The sequence below is a fragment of the Geospiza fortis genome, unplaced genomic scaffold, assembly GCF_000277835.1.
Source record: "Geospiza fortis unplaced genomic scaffold, GeoFor_1.0 scaffold506, whole genome shotgun sequence".
Classification (NCBI taxonomy): domain Eukaryota; kingdom Metazoa; phylum Chordata; class Aves; order Passeriformes; family Thraupidae; genus Geospiza; species Geospiza fortis.
Genome location: NW_005054493.1, coordinates 759,160 through 784,231, shown reverse-complemented (window position 1 = coordinate 784,231; position 25,072 = coordinate 759,160). Strand labels below are relative to the sequence as shown.

The window sequence follows — 25,072 nt, the reverse complement described above, 5'->3', positions numbered from 1 at the left end:
CAGTCTCCCACACAGCTGAAATAGGGTGATTCTGCTGAAATTTGTTGAATGAAGTGTCCTGATTCTGCTGGCATAGTGGAAACTCATGTAGTCCATCTGCTCAATTTGACTCCCAGGCATCAGTGTCTTCCTTGCAAGACAGGAATGAGCAAGTGTCACCAAGATCTATCCCCAGAGCTGGACAGCTTCACATTTCCTGGTTCTTTTATCTACTGTTCTTTCCCTTCCTGAAACAGGGAATAAACATGCAAGTCCAGGCACATCTCCAGTGTGATAATTCCACTCATAAAAGCATAGCCTTAAACAGCAAAATTGCTCTGGTACCAAACCTGCAAGGAGACAAACCAAAGAGAGAGTGGCTCTAAACATTAGGGTTGGTGTCCAGGTTTGTGTAGAGCAGGTTTTGGTTCCATAGCTGTAGAGAAGGGTGGCTTTTGTGAGGCTGTGAGTGGTTATTTAGAAAAACATAAACTTAGCATTTAGTAATACTTCATAAAACAGAATGTTATAATAAAAACAAGGCATTTTCTGTAGAGGAAGGACATGAAAAATTTTAAGGGGAAAGAAAACTGATTAGCTTGAGCCAATATAAGCTTTAACACATTGATAGCTCTGGGTAAGTCCTGTGCTGTCAGTTCAGAGTGTATGTGTGTGCTCCCTCAAAACCTGCTATCTGAGAAAAGAAACTTTGGTGCAGACTCTTTTATTGACTCAGTTGTCCTTAGTGGGTCCAACAAGCTTGCAAAAATTTGAATAGAAATCAAACCACTTCAGTTTGTTTCCTGGTGCTGTTGATAGGATGTTTTCTTGTTACAGGAACACTAAAGAAGCCCAGAATAACTAAGAAAACCCTCTTATTTTGTGTACTAAAAGCTAAAACTCGAGTCCTCATCAGCCCTGAGTCCTGACAGACTGCTGGAAGCAATTTTTTCAGCAGGTATTACTCTGCCAAACACAGCCTACACTGTGCCCTTTAGGATTCTGCTGATCCAAAGGCAGGAAAAGGCTGCTGATTTATTTGGACCTCAGCTTGCACCAGGAGAGAGACAAGAATGCAGGTGCAGAGTTTTGAAGGGTCGCCTAAGCAGGTTCACTTGTTTTATTCTTTACCAGAACCTTTTGAACAGTTTATCAAACAATTAAAGCCCTCCAAGCTGTTGCTGTTAGTATGAAGGGGAGAGAAATATAGAATGGAATGGAATGGAATGGAATGGAATGGAATGGAATAGAATAGAATAGAATGGAATAGAATGGAATAGAATAGAATAGAATAGAATAGAATAAAAATAGAATGTTTGAAATAGAATAAACCCCTTGTTTGCCATCAGCAGTAGTTAGCAACAAAGCAGCAGTGTCATTGATTTCAAACTGAGTGTCTAAAATGATTCCTAAATAATTCTCACATTCTTTTTGTGGAATGAAATGCTTGGGGGTTAGGATGCAGATCTAAATGATGGACAAAGTGAAGTCACAATACCCTGCCCTAAAGTGGATCAGCAGTAGGAGGAACTCTGGTGGTGCCAGGGCCACTTTTTTTCCTTATCACTAATTATCTCAAATGTTTCTAATTGAGAACAAGATAGAAAAATGGTCAGTCTGGCTCACAGTACATTGCACTGATTCCAAATAAATTCAAGAGCATCCACAGAAACAGGTTATACCGATCTAATTAAATCAATTTAGAAGGAGATTCGGGTAAATCAGTGCAATTTGTGTGTTCATAGATCAGCCCTCAAATCAGGAGAAGGTCTCTTGAGCTAATGAGGCATAGCAGTTATTTACTTTGGGGTACTGGGCACTGGTCATCAATTAGGAGTCATTAATAAATGCTGGCAATAAAGAGCTCAAGTACCCCCAGTGAGTAATGGGGAGCAGTTGCAGGATGTATTAGCATAGTGCTCTGCCTCTGGGTTTCTCTGCAAATCACTTATCTCCCTTCAGGCATTGCATAAAACTCCTGCATGCTGCTGACTGATGATGGGACTTGGAGGTTCCCTTGGAAGGAAAAATTTAGAAATTGTCACTGATTTCAGGCTGGCTATAGTGGTGGTTTGGATTTTTTTACTGCTACATAAAGCTTTATGTTCCTTTTCTGGTCTTATTACCAGAACAAAGCAGTAGTAGTGGAGCTCTTTCATGATCAAAGCACTATAATTGGAGTTTCACAGACCTGGGAAATGACCAGTGATCTGAGGTTGACTGATGTGTTACCAGTATAAATCTCATCCAAGACACAATCTGAGAGATACGCCAAAAATACCACAGCCTTGGAAATCCAGCATTATTTTTCAGGGTTTTTTTTAAGCCAGGGCAAGGAGTGGGCAGTTTATAAGTGTTTTCAGGAAACAAATACATTGATTTGGCAGGTGGAGAATGAGAAATAACATTGCCAAATGTCCTTGTCCCTTTCCACTTCCACTGGAGGAGCCCTCCTGCACTCTGCCACGAGCTGCTTCCCCAGGGCCTTGGCATGCCAGGATGGGAATGACACCTGCCAGTCAGCACAGAGACCTCCCTGAGCTGTGTTTTACTCCTTCACTCCCGAGGGATGCTGAAAAACCCCTTTTCTGGTCAAAACCACCATGCTTCCCCAGACATTTGGGAGCAACCCCACTCATGAGTGGGGCAAACATTTAGGATGTGGGTGTGGAGCAGGCGCCCCTGGTGTGCAGGACCTGCCTGCTGCCGTGCAATCCATCAGAATTGTATTAATCCCACTAACGCAGCCGCCATCTGGTCCCGCTGCCGGGCCGGCTCGTGCGAGCCCCCGTGATGGATGGCCCTGGGAATTGATTAGTTGTTGTGTGAGACAAATGAACTGTTTTGGCAGAAAATACCAGAGGTCGCTGCATGTGGTCAGGCACAAAGGCTGCTGAATTTTAAAGAGCTGCTTCCAGCATCCATTGCAAGGATGCTCCTTCAGAGCAGAGACGGCTTTTGGGATGAGCCCAGTGCTCCAGAGCACGGTTGGGGTTTTGTTATCTCCCTCCAGCCTTACTTTTGGGAACACCAGCACTGCAAATGAGTGTAAAGCTGCAGAGAGGTGTGGCATCTGTGTTGGGAATTATGGGCTGGTGTGGTGCATGTCGCAGATGTGTCACTCACATAAGTAAGTGCTGGGCTGTGCAATCCCTGTGGAAGAGCTTTCCTGTTCTGTGGAACCCACAGTGTGCTCAAGCAAAACACCTGTGGGTCCTGGCAGCTGGGACTTGGGGTTTTTCAGGTCAGTGTTGCTTAGAAAGCGGTGCTTCCATGGTGATGTTCAGCAGACCAATCTTTTGACTTTAAGATGCTTGCCAAGTTTATTGCTACTACTCCTCTTTTTACTGTCCCCAGAGCAGTGACCTTTGGGGCTTTGCTTTGTTGTGCAAGGGGCTCAGGCCTGCCTTCCCTTTGGAGAGCACATCCTCCTTTGGTGGCTCCCACTCTGGGTTTTCCCAGCTGCCTCCTGTGCGGTGCGGTGGCTGGGGAATTGGATGACACATGTCCCGCCATGTCCCAGTGGCTCTCCGAGGGATGGCACACAAGTGTGCCGGCAAGTGGGCAACACTTCCCTCGGGACGGCCTGCCGGCTCAAAATAAACTTGAGTTATGGATTTATTCAACTTGTAAAACCTCAGCTGGCATAAATAATTGAGAAAGCAAAGGTTTGTCTGTGGAGCGTACCTCAGGGACCTGCTCCTGCCTCCCTCCCTCCCACCACCCTTTCTTATGAAAATGATCCCAGTTGCACTGATAGATAATAACAACACCAAGCAATTAAAAGCTATGGGTGGCTGGAGAGAGGAGAAAAGGTTCAGTTAATGAGCTTTTCCTCTTCCTGTGCCCAGGAGAGCCTCCGAAGTGACGAGGCGATTAAAGCGAAGAGATGGTTATAGATTATGTGAAAATGGCTCCCTTGGGGGGCCCGGGGCCCTGCCATAAACAGCGAGTGTTGTGAGTTCCTCTCGCTCCCCGCACACGTTCTGTTCCGCTCCGCCGCCGTGCCGAGCCGAGCAGTGCCGAGCCGTGCCAAGCACCCGGGCCAAGCCACCTGTTAGTGGCACCCGGGGCCACTCCACTGCAAATCCACTGGGATGTGCCTTGGACCAGCCCCAGGAAAATGGGAGAGGGTGCCCAGAGTAGAGCCTGGTCTCAGTCCTCTGCCCTGAGCCTTGCACTGGAGGTAACCCCTGGAGGGGGAGGAAGGGGACAGGGCAAACCTGGAGGGTGTTCTCTGCACAAGGGTAAAATAATGGGAATTTCAAATCTCTTCTTTGCCCTTTTCAGTAGCAGCCTTGGTGCTGTTTAGAAAGCAAGGAATTTTACAGCGCTCCAGATAAAATAATGGGAATTTCAGATCTCTTATTTGCCCTTTTTGGTGACAGCCTTGATACTGCTTTAGCAAGCAAGGAGTTTTACAGCACTCCAGATATGAAGGAGATGATCAACTGGCAGCAGATCTTTTTCACGAGTTGTTTTAAACCTGTTGGTTCAACCCATGTGTTTTGGACAGCCTATGGAGAAAGCTTGCAAAGCCTTCTAAGCCTGGAGAGAGATGACTTGGTTTAAGTTCTTCCAAATCCTTTTATTCAAGGATGGAAAAAACTGCCCATGTGTTATTTGCAGGCGACAGGTATGCTTTAACTCATCTTTAAATCAGAATCTTATTGGGAATGGGGGAGAGCACAGGGAAATAGCTTTGGGAGCCATCAGCAGGGGAGAAGAGAAACCCTCTGGCCATCCTAAGGAAATAGATGTAAAAACTCCACCTGCCTCTACTGACAGTCAGGTGCTTGCTAACTTGAAGACTCCTTTTTGTCTCAGCAATTTGACATGGAAAGAAAATCGTGTCCAAATCTTCCTTTTAGCTACAGGTTTTGCATTATTGTGCACATCTCCATTAGGTTGAGTTTCATGGTGTTTCTCATCTGAAGATGTCCTGAATACTGTATTTTTGATTTAAATTGAGATTTTTCTGAAAGTACTGATGGAAATGCTATGGGTTCTCTCCCCCTTAACATGATATAAGCATGTCTTTGCCCTGTCACTTCTGTATTTCTCACATGTTTATGTCTGGTTTTTGCCTGTTTCTACCACTTTCTGGGCCTTGCTGCTGACTCTTACCAGTTTTATGCAGAGTACAAATTCCTGATAGGAACAGGTCTGATAAAATCATTACATCCTTTTCTTTTCCTGTATCTACTACAGTGGAGGTATTATTATATGCACATAAAATAAAGGAAGGGATAAAACAGAGTTGCCAAGTTTTCAAGCTCTGTTTCTTATTTGTACTGTGTGGTTTTCAATGCAAAGTCAGCAAATAACAGTAACTCATCATTATTCCATTCACACCGTTCAAGAAGAATGTCTTCCCTAGTATTGGTCCCTCCAAAAATCTGGGTTTAACTCCTCTGAGTTCTTTCCTCAGTTTCCCTTCCAGGTTTTAGCTGGATCAGGTTGTTTTAAATGTCTGGAGTGCAGCTTCATATGATTACTTTATATATAGTTAAAATGTTCTCATTGTGAATGGAAAGGGCTTGTTTCTCTTTGTTAATATTTATAGAAAAGTTGGATATAATATATGCATATATATATTATATATATATTATATAATATATAATTTCTAAGGAGGGCATCAGGAGCAAAGGAATGCTTTAAAGATTGAGAAATAAGTGCAGAGTAGAAGAACGAAATTTCCCGAAACCTTATCTTCAGGTGGGGAAATTGGTATTCTGGATTAATTCCATTGTGGACACTTCTGAAAGAAAAGTGGTTTTTTGGAATGGGGATATATAGAGCATTTGCAGAGTTGGTTATTCCAGAAAACTAAATCATATCCAAATAGCTGTGTCAGGTCATTTTCCCCTTACAGACAGTAATATCCTCGGGAAAAGACATTAAAAGTCCTGTCTGGAGGCTGTGGTGGGAAAATGGGCTGGTTGTGGTAGGTCAGGGTTGCTGTGCCCTCTCTGCTGGCACAGACCGCATGGATGCTCCCTGTGGAGCACAGTCAGGTGCTTTATGGCTGCCAGGTCCCTGCTGGTACCTCTGGGGCTGCCCTGTGAGCTCTGTCAGGGCTCTGCAGCACGTGGAATGACCAGGTGGCATCACTGCCAGGGAGGGAAGGGCAAAGCTCAGGGTTGTGACGTGGAAAATCACCCAGGAGTAACTGTGGATGGCTGTGGGCCTCTCTAGTGAGAGAGGAGTGGGCTTTGCATCTGTAATAAATGAGGGAGGTGTGGCTGTGCAGTGGGGAACCAAGTTCCTGTACAGCGTTGTTTGAAAAGCAGCTTCTCCCAAAACGCTGCTCTGGGCAGCCAGGGCTGTGTTGGAGAGGCTGGACTAACAAGGCAGGACTGGAGGGACTTCCCAGCATATCACATCAGCCCTTGGTAGCAGGGGCAGGCATGTCTTGTGACCTCCATCATGAGTCTGTCAAGCTCCATCTCAAGCAGTATAAGCTTTTGCCTTTTCTAATCCCGCTGTGAGATTCTTTTTTCCTGGAATTCAAGGTAATTGCATTTAAAGAATTCAGTGATCTGTTTCCCAGGAGTTTATGTGTAACGGGCAAGACCTCCAAGGGATGAGTTCATGACAAACTGGTGAAGAAACTGGGAGCCTCCTGGAATGTCCTTAGGCCTAAACAGAGAGTGTGGAATCCTGTGTGGCTCCCAGCTCTTCACTAGAAAGGTGCAGCTCAGGTGTCTCTGCAGGGAGTGCCTGTGTACAAAGGGTAGGGGTGATGTGCTGGAGAACAGTGCTACTGAGGCAGCAAGGTGAGAGGGAGGGCAGAGGAAGTGACTTCTTTGGAGAAAGCAGTGATCTGCCACTGGAGCAAGTATCAGTGCTTTTTCCCACCTTTTTCTGGCACCCTGGCAGGACACAGATGCTTGAGGTGTGAAGAATCAGACTGTAACTCAGCAAGCCAGATGCATAACAATAAAAGACAAAGTCAAAGTTGGTTCATGGCGCTCTGCAGAGGACATGGCCTTGCTGGCATTTGATTTCTGGGGGACCACAGGTTGAAGAGTGTCACTTTTTGTTTGTAACCCATTGCTCAGAAATGCCAATGTTATCTAGATTTTTCTTTTCCTTCCTGGAGTTCTTCAGCCTGTGAGTTTCAGAGCAATGCAGATTTATAGAAATGCTGTTGCCATTTAGCACCAGGGGATCAGTTCTCAAATTTCCCTGTTGAATTTCTCCTGCCCACAGCAGACTGAGCTCTTTACTGGGTCTGACCAGCTCCAGCAAGCTCCCTTTTCTCTGAGTAACTGAGGCTGTCACTCTGAGTTCTGCTGAGCATCCAGAAGGTCTTTAGTTAAGGTGATTGAAAACTGGGGATGTCATATGAGGCAAGAACTCTGTGTTTAACTCTTGTGAAGCTGCCAAGTCCTATAGCAATGCTGATGGGCTCATTTGAACCGTGGTTTTCATCTGGAAACTAGAAAGAGAGGATTATATGGGCTTTTTGGCTTACTTCTGGAAAACCAATGGCCTCTTTATTCCCTGCTAGCAGCACAGTGGTGTCACTGTACTTATGCCCAAAGGTATTATTCTTGTAAGAATCTGTGAAGGGTCTTAACTGCATTAGAGGTGCAGTTTGTTTGGCAGGTAAGGATGGAAGTTCTACTGTGTCTGAAGCCAGAATATTGCTTTTAGCTGTAGGAGGAGCTGTAGGTGTGACTCCAGCACCTGTGACACCATCGTTTGATCTTTCTGCCTGCAAGCAGTTCGAAGTGAGCCCTTGCTGGTGTTGTATCCAGGATCCAACATGTGTTCAACCAGGGACAGATTGCTTTGCAGGTCTCCTGTTTGTCCTGCTGTTCTCTCCAAGCCATGTTAGTGGCCTCTGTCCAGGGTGGATGGCATTGGACAGGACTTTGTTGTGACCCAGAGTGGCTCTTACAAGAAGAACAGCTTTACCTTTTCTCTCCTGTGGGATTGCAGTGATTTATACCAGAACCTGAACATGGATTTTTCTGGCTAACTTCATACATGTCTTGTGCTATTTCACAGGAATAAACTGACATTTGTCTGGACATAATACTGTTAAAAAACAACCTTTGTTTTTCTAGGAAGCAGGATCTTCTGTCTCTTAACTTAGGGGAGGTGGGGAAAGGCACATAATTCTGCATGTGCAGTACTAGATGCCTGTTTGGATCCAGTGACAGCACTGAAATGTCTGTAACAAAGTTAGAGCATATAATGTGCATGTGGCCTTTGTGTTGTGGAGTAACATGGTGTTTCTTTTGCTTTTGTTTCCTGAACAGGGAAGAGGACAAGAACATTTTTGATTACTGCAGAGAAAACAACATTGACTATGTAACCAAAGCCATTCAATCAAAAAAAGTGGATGTGAATGTCACAGATGAGGAGGTATGGAGAAAAGATAAGGACCATCAATCTTTTATCTGTTTTGTGTATTAATTCACTGCTACTCCTTTTTAAAATTCCATGGATAGAATTGTTGTAACAAGGTGCTGCAGCAGTTGGACAAACACTTGGTCGTTGAGACAGGGTAATCTGGAAACAGCTTTCCACTGATTTCTGGTGGTGGGGATGTCTAACTGTGGGGCTGTAGCATGTCAGATCACAAACTTAGTTTCTCTGTTATTATTTTCAGCAATACCAGCAGCCACTTGCAGAGTAAGATCTTCTGAATACCTCCCTTTCCCCACTTTGTACACTAAATGTGGTCAGACAGAAGTAGGAAGTGAGGGAAACAGCTTTTTTGACCCATGGGGTCTGTTCAGGTTGAAGGAGGATTTCTGACATGCCACGAGCTTTTCATCATTTCAGACAGAGGGGAAATGTTGTGGCATTCACATTCTCTGAACAGAGAGACATAATTCTCTCTCTCAGACCTTTTTCCTAGAAAAACACAGAGAGAAGAAGAGAAAAACAATTCTTATCTCTACTTGCTACTCCTGTTATCTTGCACATGTGAAATGTGCTAAAAAATTATTTACCTAAAATAATATGTCAATTAAATTCTGCTAAAGATTGTTTTGTTTCCTTAACCAATTAAAAAAAGCTGTGTCCTGACTGTTGGGAGACAGTCACGAGTTTTCTTTAATATTCTTTAGTATTCTTTGTAGTATAGTTATAATGTAGTATAGATATAATATAATATAATCTACTATAATATAGTATAGATATAATACAATATAATATAATATATATTCAATATAATATATTTGATATAATATATACAATGTAATATATATGATATAATATATTTTAATTAATATAACAATTGTTCAGCATTCTGAATCAATAGAGTCAAATACTCATCATTTCCTTCATCAAGAACATCCTAATTTTACTATAACGAGTGACAGAGGCTTTCCAACTTCCCAAAACCAGTGATATGGTCCAGTCTTTCTGTGCTCATCAAACTCAAACCACCATTTCCCCACAGGGAGATAATACAGATAATACACACTAAAACTGTGAATTGGCTTCATCCTTTTTTTGGTAAGAGCAAACACCTGGTGAGGGCAGTTTCCTGTTGATCCATCAGGAGTTGTGGCCGTACCAGGTTTGTCACCTTGGTTTCCCTGCTTGCACACTGCCACCTAGCCCTGTCCCTGGTCCAGGCTGAGCCCAGCTCCTTCCAGCACGTTGTGTTTTGGTGAACAGATGAAGTGCTTACACATTCATAGACTGAGACGCCTCAAATTCAGTTGGGTTCTCCTGTAGCTCTAAGCAGATTTCTGCCCTCTGAGCCATGACAGCCCCGGCTGGGGCTCTGAATGCTGATGGCAGGGCCTTTTATTATTAATCAGGAATTCATGTGAATTAATTTTCAGAGGAGAGGAGGGAGGGTGTTCACAATCAGGATTGGAATTTCACATCATAAATTCAATGAACTGAAACTGTCATGTGCCACACGGTTGCTGCAACAGCGCTGTTCCTGAGCTCCATCCTCCTCCTGCTGATCACAGGTTACAGGAGGAGATGTCCAGGGCAGTCCCACAGAAAATGCAGCTGGAGTCTGTTCATTAATGAAAGCTCATTTTTAGGATCACATGTTTGCAATAAGTGCATGTTAGCATTGCTTTGTTTCCACTGGCAAGTTACTCTTTTGTAATTAGCAGCATTCAGAAGCTTGTATTTTCCTTTCTGTTCAAGTAATGTTTCTGTTCAAATATGCTTGTTTTCAGCCAAAGAAATACTGTTTAAAAAAATCAAAATATTTTATGGAAGCTGAAGTATATAAACTATGTAAAAAACTACCAGATTACATCCTCTTTGGGAGTTATCCATGAGTCCCTGACGTAAAAGAAGTCCTGTTTCTAGCTGATGGATATTAGCAGGTGGCTGTTGCAGAGTATGGGATTGATTCAGCACAGGCAGGAGCCAAAAACATCGGCTTACCCGTGAAGGACTTGTGAGAGGATTCCTCCTGGGACAAAATTCTCCCACATATTAAATTCTCACAGCTTCAACAATTCTGGTTTACCCTAACAAATGCACTCAAAACCCCAAAAAAATACCATACCAAAAGGAAGAATCTGAAAGAAATAGTTGTTTCATGATATGTTATGGAACTGAAAGCATTGCCAGTGTTGTTTGGTATCCAAACATGTTCTTCCCAATCTGGGAGGAAACTTCTTTTCCAATATCATGCGGGTTGATTGAAGTTTTAGAACCCATTTTAGACTAGAGATAACCCAAACTGAGCCTTTCATGAAGTGTATGCAGGCACAATCTTGTCGTTTTTATTAACTATTTTAGTGCTACTGGGTAAATCCATCCTGCCAAATCCAAAATCTGCCTCACCTGGCTTCTGGACATAATTCACACTATCAATCCTTTGATTTAAATACCTATAAATTGAAAATGTCAGTAGGGTACATACAAAGAGTTAACTTCGTATGAAACAAAATCTACTGAAGCACCAAATAGGCTCGTGCTAAGCTGCAAAGACATTCAGCTCAGCCTTTCCTTGGACAATAAAGACTTGGCTGGGGTTGTAGGGTGTTTAGATTTTATTTTTATGTGATATGGTAGTACTCCATCTAATTGTATCCCCCCCATTTTGTGCAAACCTAGAAGAAGTCAGTGAAGGAGAAAGGAAATCAAGAATAAAAATGTAAAGTGTGTATGAGCCAACTTCGTCAAAGCAAAAGGATTTCAGAAAAGCAGCAGAAGATTCTGGAGTTTAGATAGATGCACTGGGAAACTTCCAAAGCATAAGTGGCCTTCTCCTCAGAAGAAGTAAAGCTCTTCATGTGCAGCATTCAGGCCAGCATACTGCTAACAGTTTGGATATGATAAACTTCAATTTAGAATTAAACAAAGAACCTAATGACAGTAATCATGTACAAGCTTCCATTTACTGTATCTAAATTGCCCAGAGTTCAACAGAATTGCTTGCATTCACTTATAAGAAGTAGCACAGACTAAAACAACCTGTTTTCCTTGTGTATGTCAGCAGGACTAATGGAATAAGAAATGGACTGTGGCTGTGAAGTCACCCCAGGCACATCCTGAGAGTGTGCCTCACTTGCTGCCTTTTTGAAAATAGTATTTCTTCACCTTCTAACAAACCAGAAGATGCTCAAAGGCAGAGATGAGTTGCTTTTGTAATTTGTGCCAAGGGCTGTGGAGGTTGTACCTAGATAATTTTTTTTAATTGTTGGATAAATCCCAGTAAACAAACATGTTACCTGTGTGCAATGTCTAAGCCCTTGCCCAAACCTTAATGAAAGGCATCTGACAGGATGCTCACTTGGTCCCTGATCCTTGTGTTTTTGAGACAGCAAGTGCCAAACTGGTGCCAGCTTGCCAAGAAAAGGACAGGGGGGAAAATGTATTTGAGGAAGGGTCACATCCTTCTGGATTTATAGGCTTTCTCCCATTAGAAAAGCTTCACCAAACATTTCAGAGCTCTGAAAGTGATTGACTTCCAAGTCAAGTTTACCTGTGTAATTGTAACAACAACCCTTCCATTCACTGTTTCTGCTGTCACAGGGGGATGCAGCCATTCTGTAGATATCTGTCTCTTCTTAATTACTGCTCACAGAACACTTGCCACAAGTTAGAGTGGCTCATTGCTACCCAGCCATTATAGCTGCAAGCATCGTGCCTGGAAGTGCAGTTTGATACTGTAGCGCATCCATTCGGTTTGGCTTTGTTCTCCCCTTTCTCTGCTCAGGCTAATTGATGTGAAAATCATTCCCATCCATTTGTCTGCCGACTCAGTGTATGGGAGACAAATCCCTGTCCTGTGCTTTGTTTGTGAACACCCTGTGACTTGGAGCTGATCAAAATTGATGTGCTGTTGGCTTGAGAAACTGCTGCAGGAGCTGGCCAAGCTGGCAGCGGTTAGCCAAGCAAAGCACAGAAGATTTAAAAGGCAGGGTTAGTGCACTGGGGCTATTTTTATGCTTTTTTTTTTTAATACTTCAAAGGTGGAGGGAAAATGCATCTACTCTCAAGTAGGTTCTGCAACAACTGTTGTGTTTGAATTGCAGGGAGGGAGTACCTTGATGTTTGACTGCATCTAGCCAAGACCTCAGTGCTGCAGTGCTTTCCTATGTGAAATTATTCATGTTGCGTTGAGTCTCTCACTGCTTAATGAAATAGTCATGTGGGAATTGTTTTGGGAAAGCTCAATCTGTGGCCCTTAAGATTTCTGCCACATTATTTAAGCACACAAACACAGGTTGTATGCTGATACCAAGCAGCAGCTGGGCAGACTAAAGAGTTTTTCAATATGCAGAGGTGATATCCCTGCTAAACAAAGATTGGCACTGTATTTTCAATTTAAGCTTGACTTATCACTGAGGTTTATTTTAAGAAAGACATGGGTAACAAGTGGATTTTGTATCTGTATACCTGCCTAAGTATGTTAGCTGGAGCTGTTGACTGTTATTCTGATGTTCTACAAATAATTGTGAATATTATCTAGTTTCCAAATAAATGTGAATATTATCTAATAGAGCCATTAAGGTTGAAAAAGACCTCTAAGATCATCAAGTCCAACCATTTTAAATACCAAATTTGTGTAGTAATGCTTTTTGTTATGCAATAAGTGGGTTGAGATTCTTCTGGAGGTATTTTTCCTTCCACATCTCCTGGTGTGCTCTTGCCCAGAAGGTTTCCAAAGCCCTTTGCACCCCTTGTCCAGGGCATAGCATGCTGCAGACATTTCTTGGGTGGAACGTGTCAGCTGTTTAATAGTGCACAATTACAATGCAGAGCCATTTAAGGCACTAATTAGAAAATATTGTATCCATTTAGAGTTGTGGAGAAAATATATAGGTAAGCAGAGTGTAATTACCCAAAGTGGAATTGGCCCAAGACTTGAAATCCATACTCCTGCAAATAGCACAAGGAGATTTTTAATGACTATGGATGATCAGGCTTCAGGGTTTTGTCTTGTTCAAAAGGCACCAAGTGTAGCAGAACCAGCCTGCCAGTGTCATGGGCAGGACCAGTTGCACAGTGCTCTGGTACCCCTGAGCTGTCACAACTAACTTGGTTTTCCATTATTGGTCTCAGCCAAGTTCAGCACCAATAAAATAAGATTCTCCTTGTCCAGAGACAAATGCAAACCAACATATTTTAGCCCCTAATCTGTAGCATGGATTTTGATATAAAGGATAAAGGTGCCTTTATTTTATCATGTAATTGTACAATGAATACATTTGAATAATTGCAATATTATTCCTCTACACATATATCAAGACACTGAAATCATCTGTTGAAGTATTCCTTGTTATTGTACATATTTCAGATGTACAAAGGAATTCAGATGTGCCTCTTCCTTTTGAGACAAACGTCTGTGGCTTGAAAAAAGTTGATGTTTTTCCAATGAAATCCTAAGTCTTAAGTAATTACCAGTCCAGAGATGAGTTAAGGATGCTAAATGTGAATTAAAGATCTCTCCTTATTTACCAGTTGTTTTAAGTTTTTCTCTTTCCCCCTTGTAGACTGTTATAGGGGTGTTGAGTGCAAGAAAACTAATCATTAAATGCCTGTGGATGTCATCAGTGCTTCCATAGAAAGTCACTGTCAGAAAATTCTTTCTAATGCAAGGTTAATTAGTGTAACATTAAAATTACATGTTACAAAAATTAATTAGTGGCTGGGTCAAAAAGTGTGAATTTCCTGACTTAAAATCATGCTCTACCTCTACTGCCCTGCCCAGGAATATCCAGCAGAAGCAGTGTGAGCTTTGGTCACAGGTGTCTTCTGCCCCTCCTGCTTTCTGGCACCATGGCCAAGAAATTTGGCTCAGAGTTCCCATTAGCAGATAAATGAGTTGCTCACCTTGTTCCCCACTGCTTTGTCAAGAGATTTATAGCCAGGCATGGGCTAATTTAACTGATTTCTTTTGTGAGGGTCTGTGACTGTTTTCCTTGGCATTTTGAAAAACACAGGTCAGTCTGATGGTGTCACAGCTTGAGGGAGGTGATTCCTGGTGATCTGCAGGGTGATTTCCAAGAAATCTCCTACAAGTGTGCTGTCCTAAACCAGGAGAGACTGATAGAACATTAAGGCTAATTTGCAAAGTGTACATAGGAGGTTTTCTTCTTTGTTTGCCATCTCAAACTACTTTGAGTTCACAGAAATCACAGAATCACTGGGTTGGAAGAGACCTCAAAGATCATCGAGTCCAGCCCAGCCCCAACACCTCAACTAAACCCTGGCACCCAGTGCCACATCCAGGCTTTGTTAAACACACCCAGGGATGGGGACTCCACCACCTCCCGGGGCAGCCATTCCAGAACTTTATCACTCTTTCTGTGAAAAACTTTTAACTAATATCCAACCTGTATTTGCCTTGGTGCAGCTTGAGGCTGTGTCTTGTGGTTGTGTCAGTGCTGCTGGAGAAAGAGCCCAGCCCCAGCTAAGCACAGGCACCTTTCAGGAGCTGCAGAGAGTGATAAGGTCTCTGAGTCTCCTTTTCTCCAGGCTAAACAACCCCAACTTACCTTTCTCAGGGATCCTAAGCTACTCCCCATGCCCTTGGGCGTGCAGGAAGATCTGAACTTCCACTACATCAATCCCATGGTGGCAGACACCTGTAGAAAGGGGATGGGAAGCAAACTCTGAAGGTTTGGGAGGTGCTGGAAGTATGGATGCAGCAGCCTGCCCAAAAGAGGACAGTCAGGGGTGCCTGCCCAGACATCCAGTTTTAATCTTCTCTTCCAGCAGAGGCAGGACCCATGAATTGAGTGCTTCAGACCTGCCAGAGGAATGAGCATTTGGGGACTTGGAATCCAGGTGACTTAGGCAGCACTGAATATCCTACTCTTGCTGTGTAAGTCACTGCTCCCAGAAAAGTCAGAGGTGCCAAAATCCTAAATCTATACAGGAAAACAAATAATGTGCTGGTTCCTGTGTTTCATACTTTGCTGCTTTCCCCCTCTACATTTCTAGCTGGCTTGTGGGTGTGGTGCTAAATTAATGAAAAATTGAAGTATGTGTCACTTTTGACATTTCTAGCATTATTGTGGAAGTCCAAATCACCATTAAGTGGCATACTAGTATTATTTTGTATTTTTTATTAGGTCTCTGTTAATTTTGGTACTGGTACTTATTACTTAATAGCAAGACTGATTTTCCTTTTTTTTGTTTTTTTTTTGCTTGGCTTTGTTAATTTTGTCCTGGCTGTTTCAGGGCCGGGCTCTGCTCCACTGGGCGTGTGACAGAGGACACAAGGAGCTGGTTTCAGTTCTGTTACAGAACGCTGCTGATGTGAACATCCAGGTAAGAGGGAGCACACAGGTAAATGGGATTGATGTGTTACACAGCCTCCTGACCAAATGTTTCCATGAATTCTAAATTCTTCCCAAACTCCACAGCAAGCTCTCTCAGGGTATTTATCACAGAAAAGCTGCTCCGTTCTGGTGAGACCCCACCTGCAGTGCTGTATCCAGCTCTGAGGTCTCAGCACAGGAAGGACATGGACCTGCTGGAGCAAGTCCAGAGGAGGTCACAAAGTTGATTAGAGGGGTGGAGCACCTCTCCTATGAGGCTGAGAGAATTGGGGTTGTTCAGAGAAGGCTTCAGGGTGACCTCATTGCAGCCTTCCAGTACCTACAAGAAAGACAGAGACTGTTCACAAGATCATTTAGTGCCAAGGGAGAACAACTGAAACTGAAAGAGAGTAGGTTTAGATTAGATATTAGGAAAAAGATTTTTCCCTGTGAGGATGGAGAGGCCCTGGCACAGGGTGCCCAGAGAAGCTGTGGCTTCCTCATCCCTGGAAGTGTCCGAGGCCAGGCTGGACAGAGCTTGGAGGAGCTTGATCTAGTGGAAGGTGCTGCTGCCCATAGCAGGTTTGGAACTAGATGATCTCTAATGTACTTTTTAACCCAAACCATTCTGGGATTCTCTTATAAGAATATCCAAAAAAAGTAATTTTTGAAAAATAACAGAATTTTGAGCCACTGAGGCTTGCAGCCCACTTGTCTGAGCTTAGCTAGCACCAGTTTTAGGATGTCTGAACAGACCAGGTTTTCACCTAAACTGGTTCAGCAACCACTTTGCAAATGGTTTCTTCCAGCCAGCCAGTCTGCCAGTGCTCCTGAGTCAACACTCCCAGTTCTGTCTTGTTGTAATTAAGGGCTGGCCTGTGTGTGATTGTAGTCAGAAATAATTGTCCAAAATATTCCTGTCAGATTATGATTGACTGCTCTTTACCATCATGGCACTTTTTGGCTCTGCTCTCCTTCCCAGTTTGGACATAGATACACCTTTGCTGATGAATCTTTGAGCTCTTACTGGTGAGATCTGAGCAGCCTTCAATAAATGCTTGGGTAATTTGTAAGAGGTGGATTTGAAGCACAGCTGCAGTCTGAGGGCTTGTGGGCAGAGCTGTGGTGTTCACAAGCTACAGATAGCTGTGTTGGTATTTACACACACTTCAAATTGTTGTAAAACAGTCTGTCTTGCCCTTTCCTGGGCAGAATTTCTGGTGGGGTGGGTATGAGGAAGCACAGCTCTGTGGTGTCTGGTGAGATCTGTATGTTTGTGCTTAGGTCTCCAGGGTTTCAGCTGTATGGATTTAATAGGAGTTTTTCCTGACACAGAACAGGGGTGGGGTGAATCCAGTTCAAATGGGGGGCTTTGCACATCCTGTCCATCTCCTGTCAGTCAGAGCTAGTGAGTGCTGTGTTGGATACAGACAGGAACAGCTTTCTGTTGAAATTGGGAAGGAGTGGAACCAAGCTCCTGCCCATTCCCTTCGCCCTGGCATCCTGGGAGATGGTTCTGGCTTCTCTCTGAAACATCTCTTCTCTTTGACACTTGTCTCATTCCATTGGAGGTAAAGTTCAACTCTTAGAAGAAAAAGCAAAAGAGAGAATCATCATATTTTTTCCCCCCAAGTATTAATTTTCTGTTAAATTCTTCTCTTTTCTTTTTGATGCATTGCACATTTTCTAACCAGATTATTTTTGGCCAGTAACAAAAGGTTAATAATAGTCATAAAAAGAAAAATCAATCTTTGATATGTTTTTCCCCACCAAGGTAATAAAGGAGAATTTTTTATAAAGGTCTCTATTTGCACGTAGGTGTGTTCCCAGAGAAAGCAGACACATTTTTATTCTCAGCCATATATAAATTGCAATAACATTTCAAGACTTTGTGACCTAATGTTTATTTCTTTCTTTTTTTTTTTAATTTTGACCTTTACCCTGGAAGAATTCACATCCAGACCAAAAGCAGGAGAAATTTTAAAAGCAACCAGAAGAAAAAGGGAGAGGGAGAAACTCTGGCTTCCTAACAGACCATAAACACCTCAGCACCTGCTATAACACATTACCAAAGGCACTTTCAGTTAATGTGTAGGCTGTACAGAGCAGTGGGTTCAGTGTGAGGGGATATCTGCTGAATGGGTGATGCTGTTTTTCCAGATGTAATCCCAGCAGAATTTCCTTCACACCTCTATCCAAGCAGCCTCCACAATCCCACCTGCCCCTCTAGGTCTTCAGGAATTCTTCTGTCTAGTTCAGTTTTGCAGCAGCACCTTCATTCAGGCAGCATGAGAGATAAAGAATAAATTAGGGATTATGAGGGTTATGAGCAGGTAGTGAAGGAGAGGAATGCTACAGACCAATTTTTTTTTAATTGCCTGTGTTTTAGTATGCTTCCAAAAAGTTAGTCAAACAGCATGACAGATTTATGCTCTCTTCCATTACATTTTAATAAATGTTCTTCCATCTTGGCTCTTTTGCAGTGTGCTAAAGGATTTTAGCTGCCCTAAGCAGGCAGTGACAGTGCTGCTCTGCTGGGTGACCTGGAGCAAGTCTTACCTGCTCACTGTGCCTTAATACATTTTTGCTGCCTTATTTTAGTTACCTTTATACTGTCTGTTGTCAGAGTACTGCAGTGTCTGGATCAAAAGGGTCTGCAAGTGTCAGCTTACTGCTTTTTGCTGGTAAACAGCTTTAGGAGCAGGAAGAGAGGTCTCCTGGCTCTGCTCATTCTTGTAGCATGTTCAAACCCACTTTAAATCTGGGAATAACCCCATGCCCCTGGAGTGCAGTGATCCAGGGTCTGTGCTTTTTGTTTCAGCAGTGGTGCTGCACTTTCCAAAGGGTGGTCGCTGAAAAGCTGCAGCCACTGAATTCTCTGCTCGTTCATAATTAGCTCTAATAGCACATTTGAAAAGAGGTGCTAAAGCAATTGCCATGGGCAAGGGAGTACAAAAAGGCAGCAGGCTGCTCTGCTTTGTTGAGAAGGGGCATTTGTGTAATTGAATTACCTAAATCTCCAATGCCAGGGGCCATGTCAAAGTGGGTGGTGGGATGGTGTTTTGGAGCTCTGCTGGAAATACCCAGAGCTTGGGGCTCAGTCTGAGAACAACCTCCTTCACTGGAGCTGTTTGCCTAAACCAGCAACATAACAGTTGGTAACATCATGTTAAGGTAAAAGATTCTAAGCATAACACAGTGGTAACATAAGAGTCATGAAGGGGCTCAGCAACACGAATATCCATTTCTAGCTTTAAATCATAAGAAGACACAAATTTTCCTTGTAGAGGATGAGCAACAAAGGAAAACCCATTTCCTCTATGGGGAGAGCACCTTGTGGATGTGAGGTGCTGCTCAAGCAGCTTTAGAGGAGCTCCTTTAGTGTATTTGGGGTCATAAACCATAGACTTTCCTCCTGGACTTCTTGTGGCTGCATTTTGTTTTATTTGTGGGTACTCTGTACTCCAAAATAATAATCCATGTGTTCATGGCATGCCCTTGGAAGTGTATGGGGAACTATCTGGGAGTGGTGCTCAGCAGCTCAGCTTACTCTGGTAGAACTTTTTAAGCCTATCTGGCCATGTGAGCAAGTCTTAACATAAATATTGTGAGTTGTGAAGGGAACTGTGTCACTGGACACACAGGTTAATTAAGGGCTGTGTACATATCTATGAGGTAGAGCAGCTGAGTTTCAACCATTTCTAAATATTTTATGATTTTTAAACTGCATCATTGTGCAGTTATCAGTGTTACAGTAATAACATTCTGTGCTGAAATTTTTCTCTAATTCTGACTAAAAGGATGAAAATAGCTGTAACTGATCTTCAGTTTTTATTTCCTGATTTTCACTTTCCTGGTAAAGTGCAGATCAGTGCACTAAGGCTTTAAACCACTGGTCAGCAAGTTCTCAGTAGTCACTCGTTGACCCTTCAGGTGTTTGAGAAGGCAACTTGAGAGCAAAGCTGAAAATCATCAGGTTAAGAAACCTGTTGCTAGTATATGTGGGGTTCATTTTATTCATTCATGTATAGTAGTAATTTCAGTGAAAAGCATCTGGTGTCTGTGCTGTCTGCAGAGAGCATTGGTTGATTTTTGGGAGCAATGTTGGATTTGTATCTTGTACCAATTCATGCAAGGCTGCTCAGTCATATTTATGCACTGAGGTGGTGCTTGTCAGCATATTTTGAGTTAGATTGGGTGTTTTTTCCCCCTTTTTTTTTTTTAAGGCACTTAGAGTAACATGGTTCCCTCCCCAGGCTGTCTTTCTCCCAGTTCCCAATTTCCCTCCTCTATTTGCATCCTAACACTGTTGATCAGAGTGTTCCTGGAGACATGGAACATGGAGCAGCCATCTCCTTGTAATCCCTTCACTGACAAGGGATAAGAAAAAGGAAAAAACCTTTTCAAATGAAGACAATACAAACATAATAAATGGCAGGGAGGGTTCATCTCCCTCATGACTCAATCCTTTTCAAACAACATTATTATTGACTGACCTATTGGTTGCCAAAAAGGAAAATCAATTGTACTAGAAGTAGTTGCTGGGCCACAGATCACAGTACTAACCCAGCAGAGACAGGTTGATTTTTATCAACTATGCAAAGACTAATTTCCACCATTAGCTAAAAATTAAGTAAAAATTATGGATATGTCGAAGATTGCTAAGATTGGTGATCTGCTGGTTTTGTGTGTTTGTGTGGGTTTTCTCTTTTTCTGCCTGACTTCTAAAAGGCTTCTGTCTGTACAGGGTAAAAAGAGGCAAGGAATAGTCAGGCCTGCTTGCATGCCTGCTTTTTTTTCTTTTCATCCTTCTTCATTTGGATTTCACAGCCAGGGTCTTGTGTTGGAGGCATGTAGATATTTAAAAATTAAGCTGGTCTCAGCAAATGTGCATCCCTTCCCTGCCTCCTGCACCAAACATTAGTCATGCCCTCATGATCCTGTGCCTGTAGGGAGATGGAGAAATTGATGTGGATGTTTTGGCTGTTGTGACCAAGGACCACAGGCTCCATCTGCACATCTTTCCCCCTCCCCAGTGTGATGGGGGATGAAAAAACACTTGTGGGTAAGGTGCCAGCTGCCAAAGTCCTCTACTGTTCTGACCATTCTCTAAACCTGGCTGAGATTAAATAGGAACACGACAGCCTTGTGCCCTTGCAGTTAATGTCCCTAGGATCAATTTCTCCCTAAATATACTAAAAGCCTGGCTCATAAAGCCAGAAGGGGTCCTGTCCTGGACCTGATACTGCAGCAGAGGCTTTGGCATAGGCATGCTCACAGCAAGCAAAGGATGTCACAGGTACTGCTGTGGGAAGGAGCTACACTGGCAAACACATGGGGACACTAAACAGAGATGAAAAGCAAAGCAATGAGAGCAGATTTATTAACCACAGTAGTGTCCTTCTTCCCTTAACCACCCCCCATCCCCATCCCTGTCTCAGCATTTCCGTGGTCAGGTTTGTTAAGCAGATCTCTGAAGACTCTGCAGCCATGCACCCCTTCAGTTTTGACACTGCTGTTAGTGGGTGTGGAAGCCATTAGCCAAAAGAAAGGAGAGATCTGCTCAGTGACAGAGGGTAGCATTCTACATTAAAGCATTGACATGGTGCCAGTCACACAGTTATTACAGGTGGCACAGCTCCATGTCTCTCCTGAGAGTCTCTCTGTGGAATGTAGATTGGCAGCAGGTTGAATGTTAAATGGTCACCACTCAGCAGATGCTGTTTTTACCTACTGGGAGAAAAGTCCCTTTCAGCAGAAACATTTGCAAAATATTTGCACTCTAAATATATGCTGGGAAAGGCAGAGATTTATCCCTGGTTTGCTCCTGAGCTTCTGAAGCCCCCTCAGGCCTCATCAACACTAACCATCAGTTGTACAGATGATGAGATGTTTCCTTCTGCTTGTCCAGGCTGGGCTTTTTTAGCATCGTTTCTTCCTCTCTTCCAGCTTGACATATCCAGTCTTTGTTTCTTCTGCTGCCTGTAGACAGATGAATCATTGCTTCATGGCTGGTGCAGCAGAGCAGTTGGCACCCTTGCAGGCAGCCCATGTGCAGCCCCGCCTGCAAAGCAGCTCAGCAGCCAGGAACTGCTGCAGGCTCCTGTGTCCTGCAAAAGCAGTGTTTGAAAGGTGAAATCCAAGAGCTGGCCCTGAAAAAACTCACAGTGGTCTCTGCTGCTTTGCCCTCGAAGTCTCCTTTTGGGGTAATCAAAAGGCAGGACCGAGGACAGTGGCACATTTTAGTGGCTTGTGGGCCCTGTACTGAGGGCTGTGCTGTGCAGAGGGAGGCATTTCCATGGCCAGTGCTGGGCCAGGAATGCAGTCTGCCAGAAAGGCACACAGGTTTAGCTCAGGGAGCCTTGTGCTTGAGTCCATGCCTGACAGCACAGCTCTGTTGTGGTACCCTCCCTGTCAAGGCTCACCATAGACAGGAGCCAGCAGCAGCAGTGAGCTTTGAGGTCGGTGCAGGTGGCACTGTGGAGGAGAAACAGGTATCTTGCTCCCCACTGTGTTCATGTGTCCCTGCAGAGGCAGGAAAGAGCCTTACCTTGAATGCCTCCCTCTGAGGACATGGGATGGCCCCATGGCCCTTGGTCCCAGGGTCATCTTTGAAATCAGCATGTGTTAAAACACCTGTAATTCCTGAGGTCATTGTTGGAAATGCCTTGGCCCCTCATTAAGGTGTTTGGGTAACTGCACAAACAGGATGCCACTGGCAGCCAAGCTGGTTCTTCAGGTGAAGCATCACCCTAGGAATGGTCTCTAATCACCCTAGGAGTGGTCTCTAATCACCCCAGGAATGGTCTCTAATCACCCCAGGAATGGTCTCCAGCCTTGCTTCATTTCCTATGGCTTTGGTGTCACTCCTCCCTGCCAGAGGAACCACCAAGCCATCAGCTACCCTTTGCTCAGGAGAGATGGTTCCTAGAACATCTTTTACCATCAGCCTTTTGGAAAAGCTTTCCCTGTTTTGAAGAAGTTCTGCCACTCACCTTCTCCCTGAGGACTTCTCAATTTGAAAAAAGTCTCAGGGCTTTACTTTCAAATGGAATTTTGTATTCATCTGTTGTCAGTAGCTGTTTCTTCTGGTTTGTTCTAAAAATCAAAACCAACAAACTTATGTAGAACAAAAAAACACCAACAACAACAACAAAAAAAAACCCCAATTCTGGGTAAATCATTGGGGCATCTCAAATTTGCAGTCTTCAGCACAAAGTACTTTTAAGTTTTGCTAAATAAGATTGTTCTAATGCTTTAGATATTGGGGCAGTAACTCTTCAAGCTTATTTTGATTAGATTTTAAGTAAGATTTTTCATTATTATAGCTCCATGGATTGTGGGTGGCAGAACATCACTGAAAATGGCAAAGTTAATTTAGTAGGTTCCTGTTTCTCAACTTGCACATGTTACTTTTGCATCCATGTCAGTGTTTGCATCCAGTGTCAGTGCAGGAAACTTTCTAGCTCAGAGTCCTGGCTCTGGTGGCAGGGAAGAGTGAATGCTTAGGAGACAGAGTAGGGTAAGCATAAGTGATAATTTCATATATTTTCCCAGAATCCAGGGCTTGGAGACTTCCTGAACCACTATTACTATTTTTGCACTTCTGGATTTTTCTTTGATAAATTTCTTTCATCCCTCTTTGGATTCCCAAACTTTATGCTAGTGGGAGTCCTGTAGTTTAACTGTGCATTTGCCTTGCACTTGCCACGATCATTTCATGTGAGAGCCTATTTTTCTTGTGCAATGAGAAACAGTAACTGTTCCCCCAGTTACCTTCTCTGTCCTGCTTTTGACTTTCTTGGCCTCTTTGATTCCCCTTGATCACTTCTTTTTCAAACTGAGGAGTTTTATCTGTTTAATCCTACCCCATTTGGAAGCTGCTCAGTAACTTTGTCACTTGGCATTCTTTGGTCATTTCTAGTTCTTCCTTATTCCTCTCAGATGAAGGGAGCAGCACTTCTCCCAGTGCCCAAGCTGTAAGTACAATATGAGATATAATGAAGAAATATAGTTGTGTTTTCTTATTTCCTTTTTTTCCCCCAGTGCCTCCTTGTTGTTTGTTTTTTATTAACTACTGTTGAATACTGAGCTGGGGTTGTAAGAGCTGTCTGTAATAACTCATGATCTGTCTCCACAGTGGTTGTATTAGCTAGTTCAGAGCCTATTGCTCTGGATTTAGACTGAAGATTGGTTTTTTCCACATGTGCATTACTTGTTTTTTTGGAGTTGAATTTCATCTGCAGGCTTTTCACCCTGTCACCTTTAGATCCTTTTGTAGCATTTTACAGGCAGCTTTTGGTTTAAAGGACTTGGATAATTCACTCCCAGCCTGCTTCCCCTGTTCCCTTCTGTGGGCTGAACAACCCAGGCCCTTGCACAGATCCCTCAGAGGCTCCAGCTCTCACCAACAATTGTGCAAGCTGCTTGTTTACTCCTATTCAATCTCTAATTTTGCAATCACTTCTCAAGCAAAGACCTTCCCTCTTGCTCTATGATAGCATCATTTAAATAGTCTTTGGTCAGAGGGTGTGTCCAGAGGCTTTTGGAAATCCTTGCAGAAATCTTGGGACAGCAAAGGCTGCTGCCATCCTCTCTCTGCCTGTCACAGAAAATCTACTCAGTTGCTCCCTTTTGTAACAAAATAAGTAAATCCTATCTTGGAGTAATCTTCTAGTTTATCTAAAACACCAATGGACTGTCCCACCTTAGGCATACCATGTTGCAACAAGTCTTCCCTCCTCTTTTAAGTGCTCGGCTTGGCTGGAATAGAAGTTTGTTACAAAGCAAAGGCCTGAACATCCACAAAGGTGTGTTGAGGCTGTGTGTGGTGCTCATTCTCTGGCTAGGAGGTGCCTGTCTGCAGGCTGGGTACCAGCATTGGAAAAACTGTTGAACTTCCATCATCTAAATCCGTTTCTGCTGTTCCAGCCAATTAAACATTAAAATGAGCGTGACAAATAAGTGTTTGTTTATGGGTCAGTAACTCTGGAGTGTGGCTGTGACATGGCTGCCCTAGACAATCCATTTCAGGGCAGGCCTGGGCAGCCTGACATCCTTGGGTGTGTAATTGCTTTTATAGGGAAAGGGAAGCAATAAGGATAATGCAGCTGTCAGGCCCCAACTCACTAGTTCAGAAACTTCCCCTTGCCAATCAAATTCTTTTGGTATTCAACCAGTTTTAGGCTTGTTCCAAAGGCATTATTGTGCTGTCAGAAAATATCCTGATGGATATATGCATTCTCTCCAGTGTTGGATGTTACTTTTTGGTTTTGTCCACCAGCCAGCCCTCAGTGCACACTTTATGGCAACAGACAGGCCTATCTTGTCCCTCTCCCTTGCTTCCCCCTCCTCTACTATATTTTTTTTTCAGC

The 25,072-nt window shown here is 43.3% G+C and overlaps 1 protein-coding gene across 1 annotated transcript in view; it reads left to right on the top strand.

The window, feature by feature from the left end:
• Positions 1-25,072, top strand: part of ACBD6 (acyl-CoA binding domain containing 6) — an 85,463-nt gene that overhangs the window by 30,739 nt on the left and 29,652 nt on the right. The window contains 2 exon segments of the mRNA XM_014310179.2: positions 8,253-8,358; positions 15,619-15,708. Of these exon segments, the coding sequence (XP_014165654.2) occupies positions 8,253-8,358; positions 15,619-15,708 (196 nt within the window).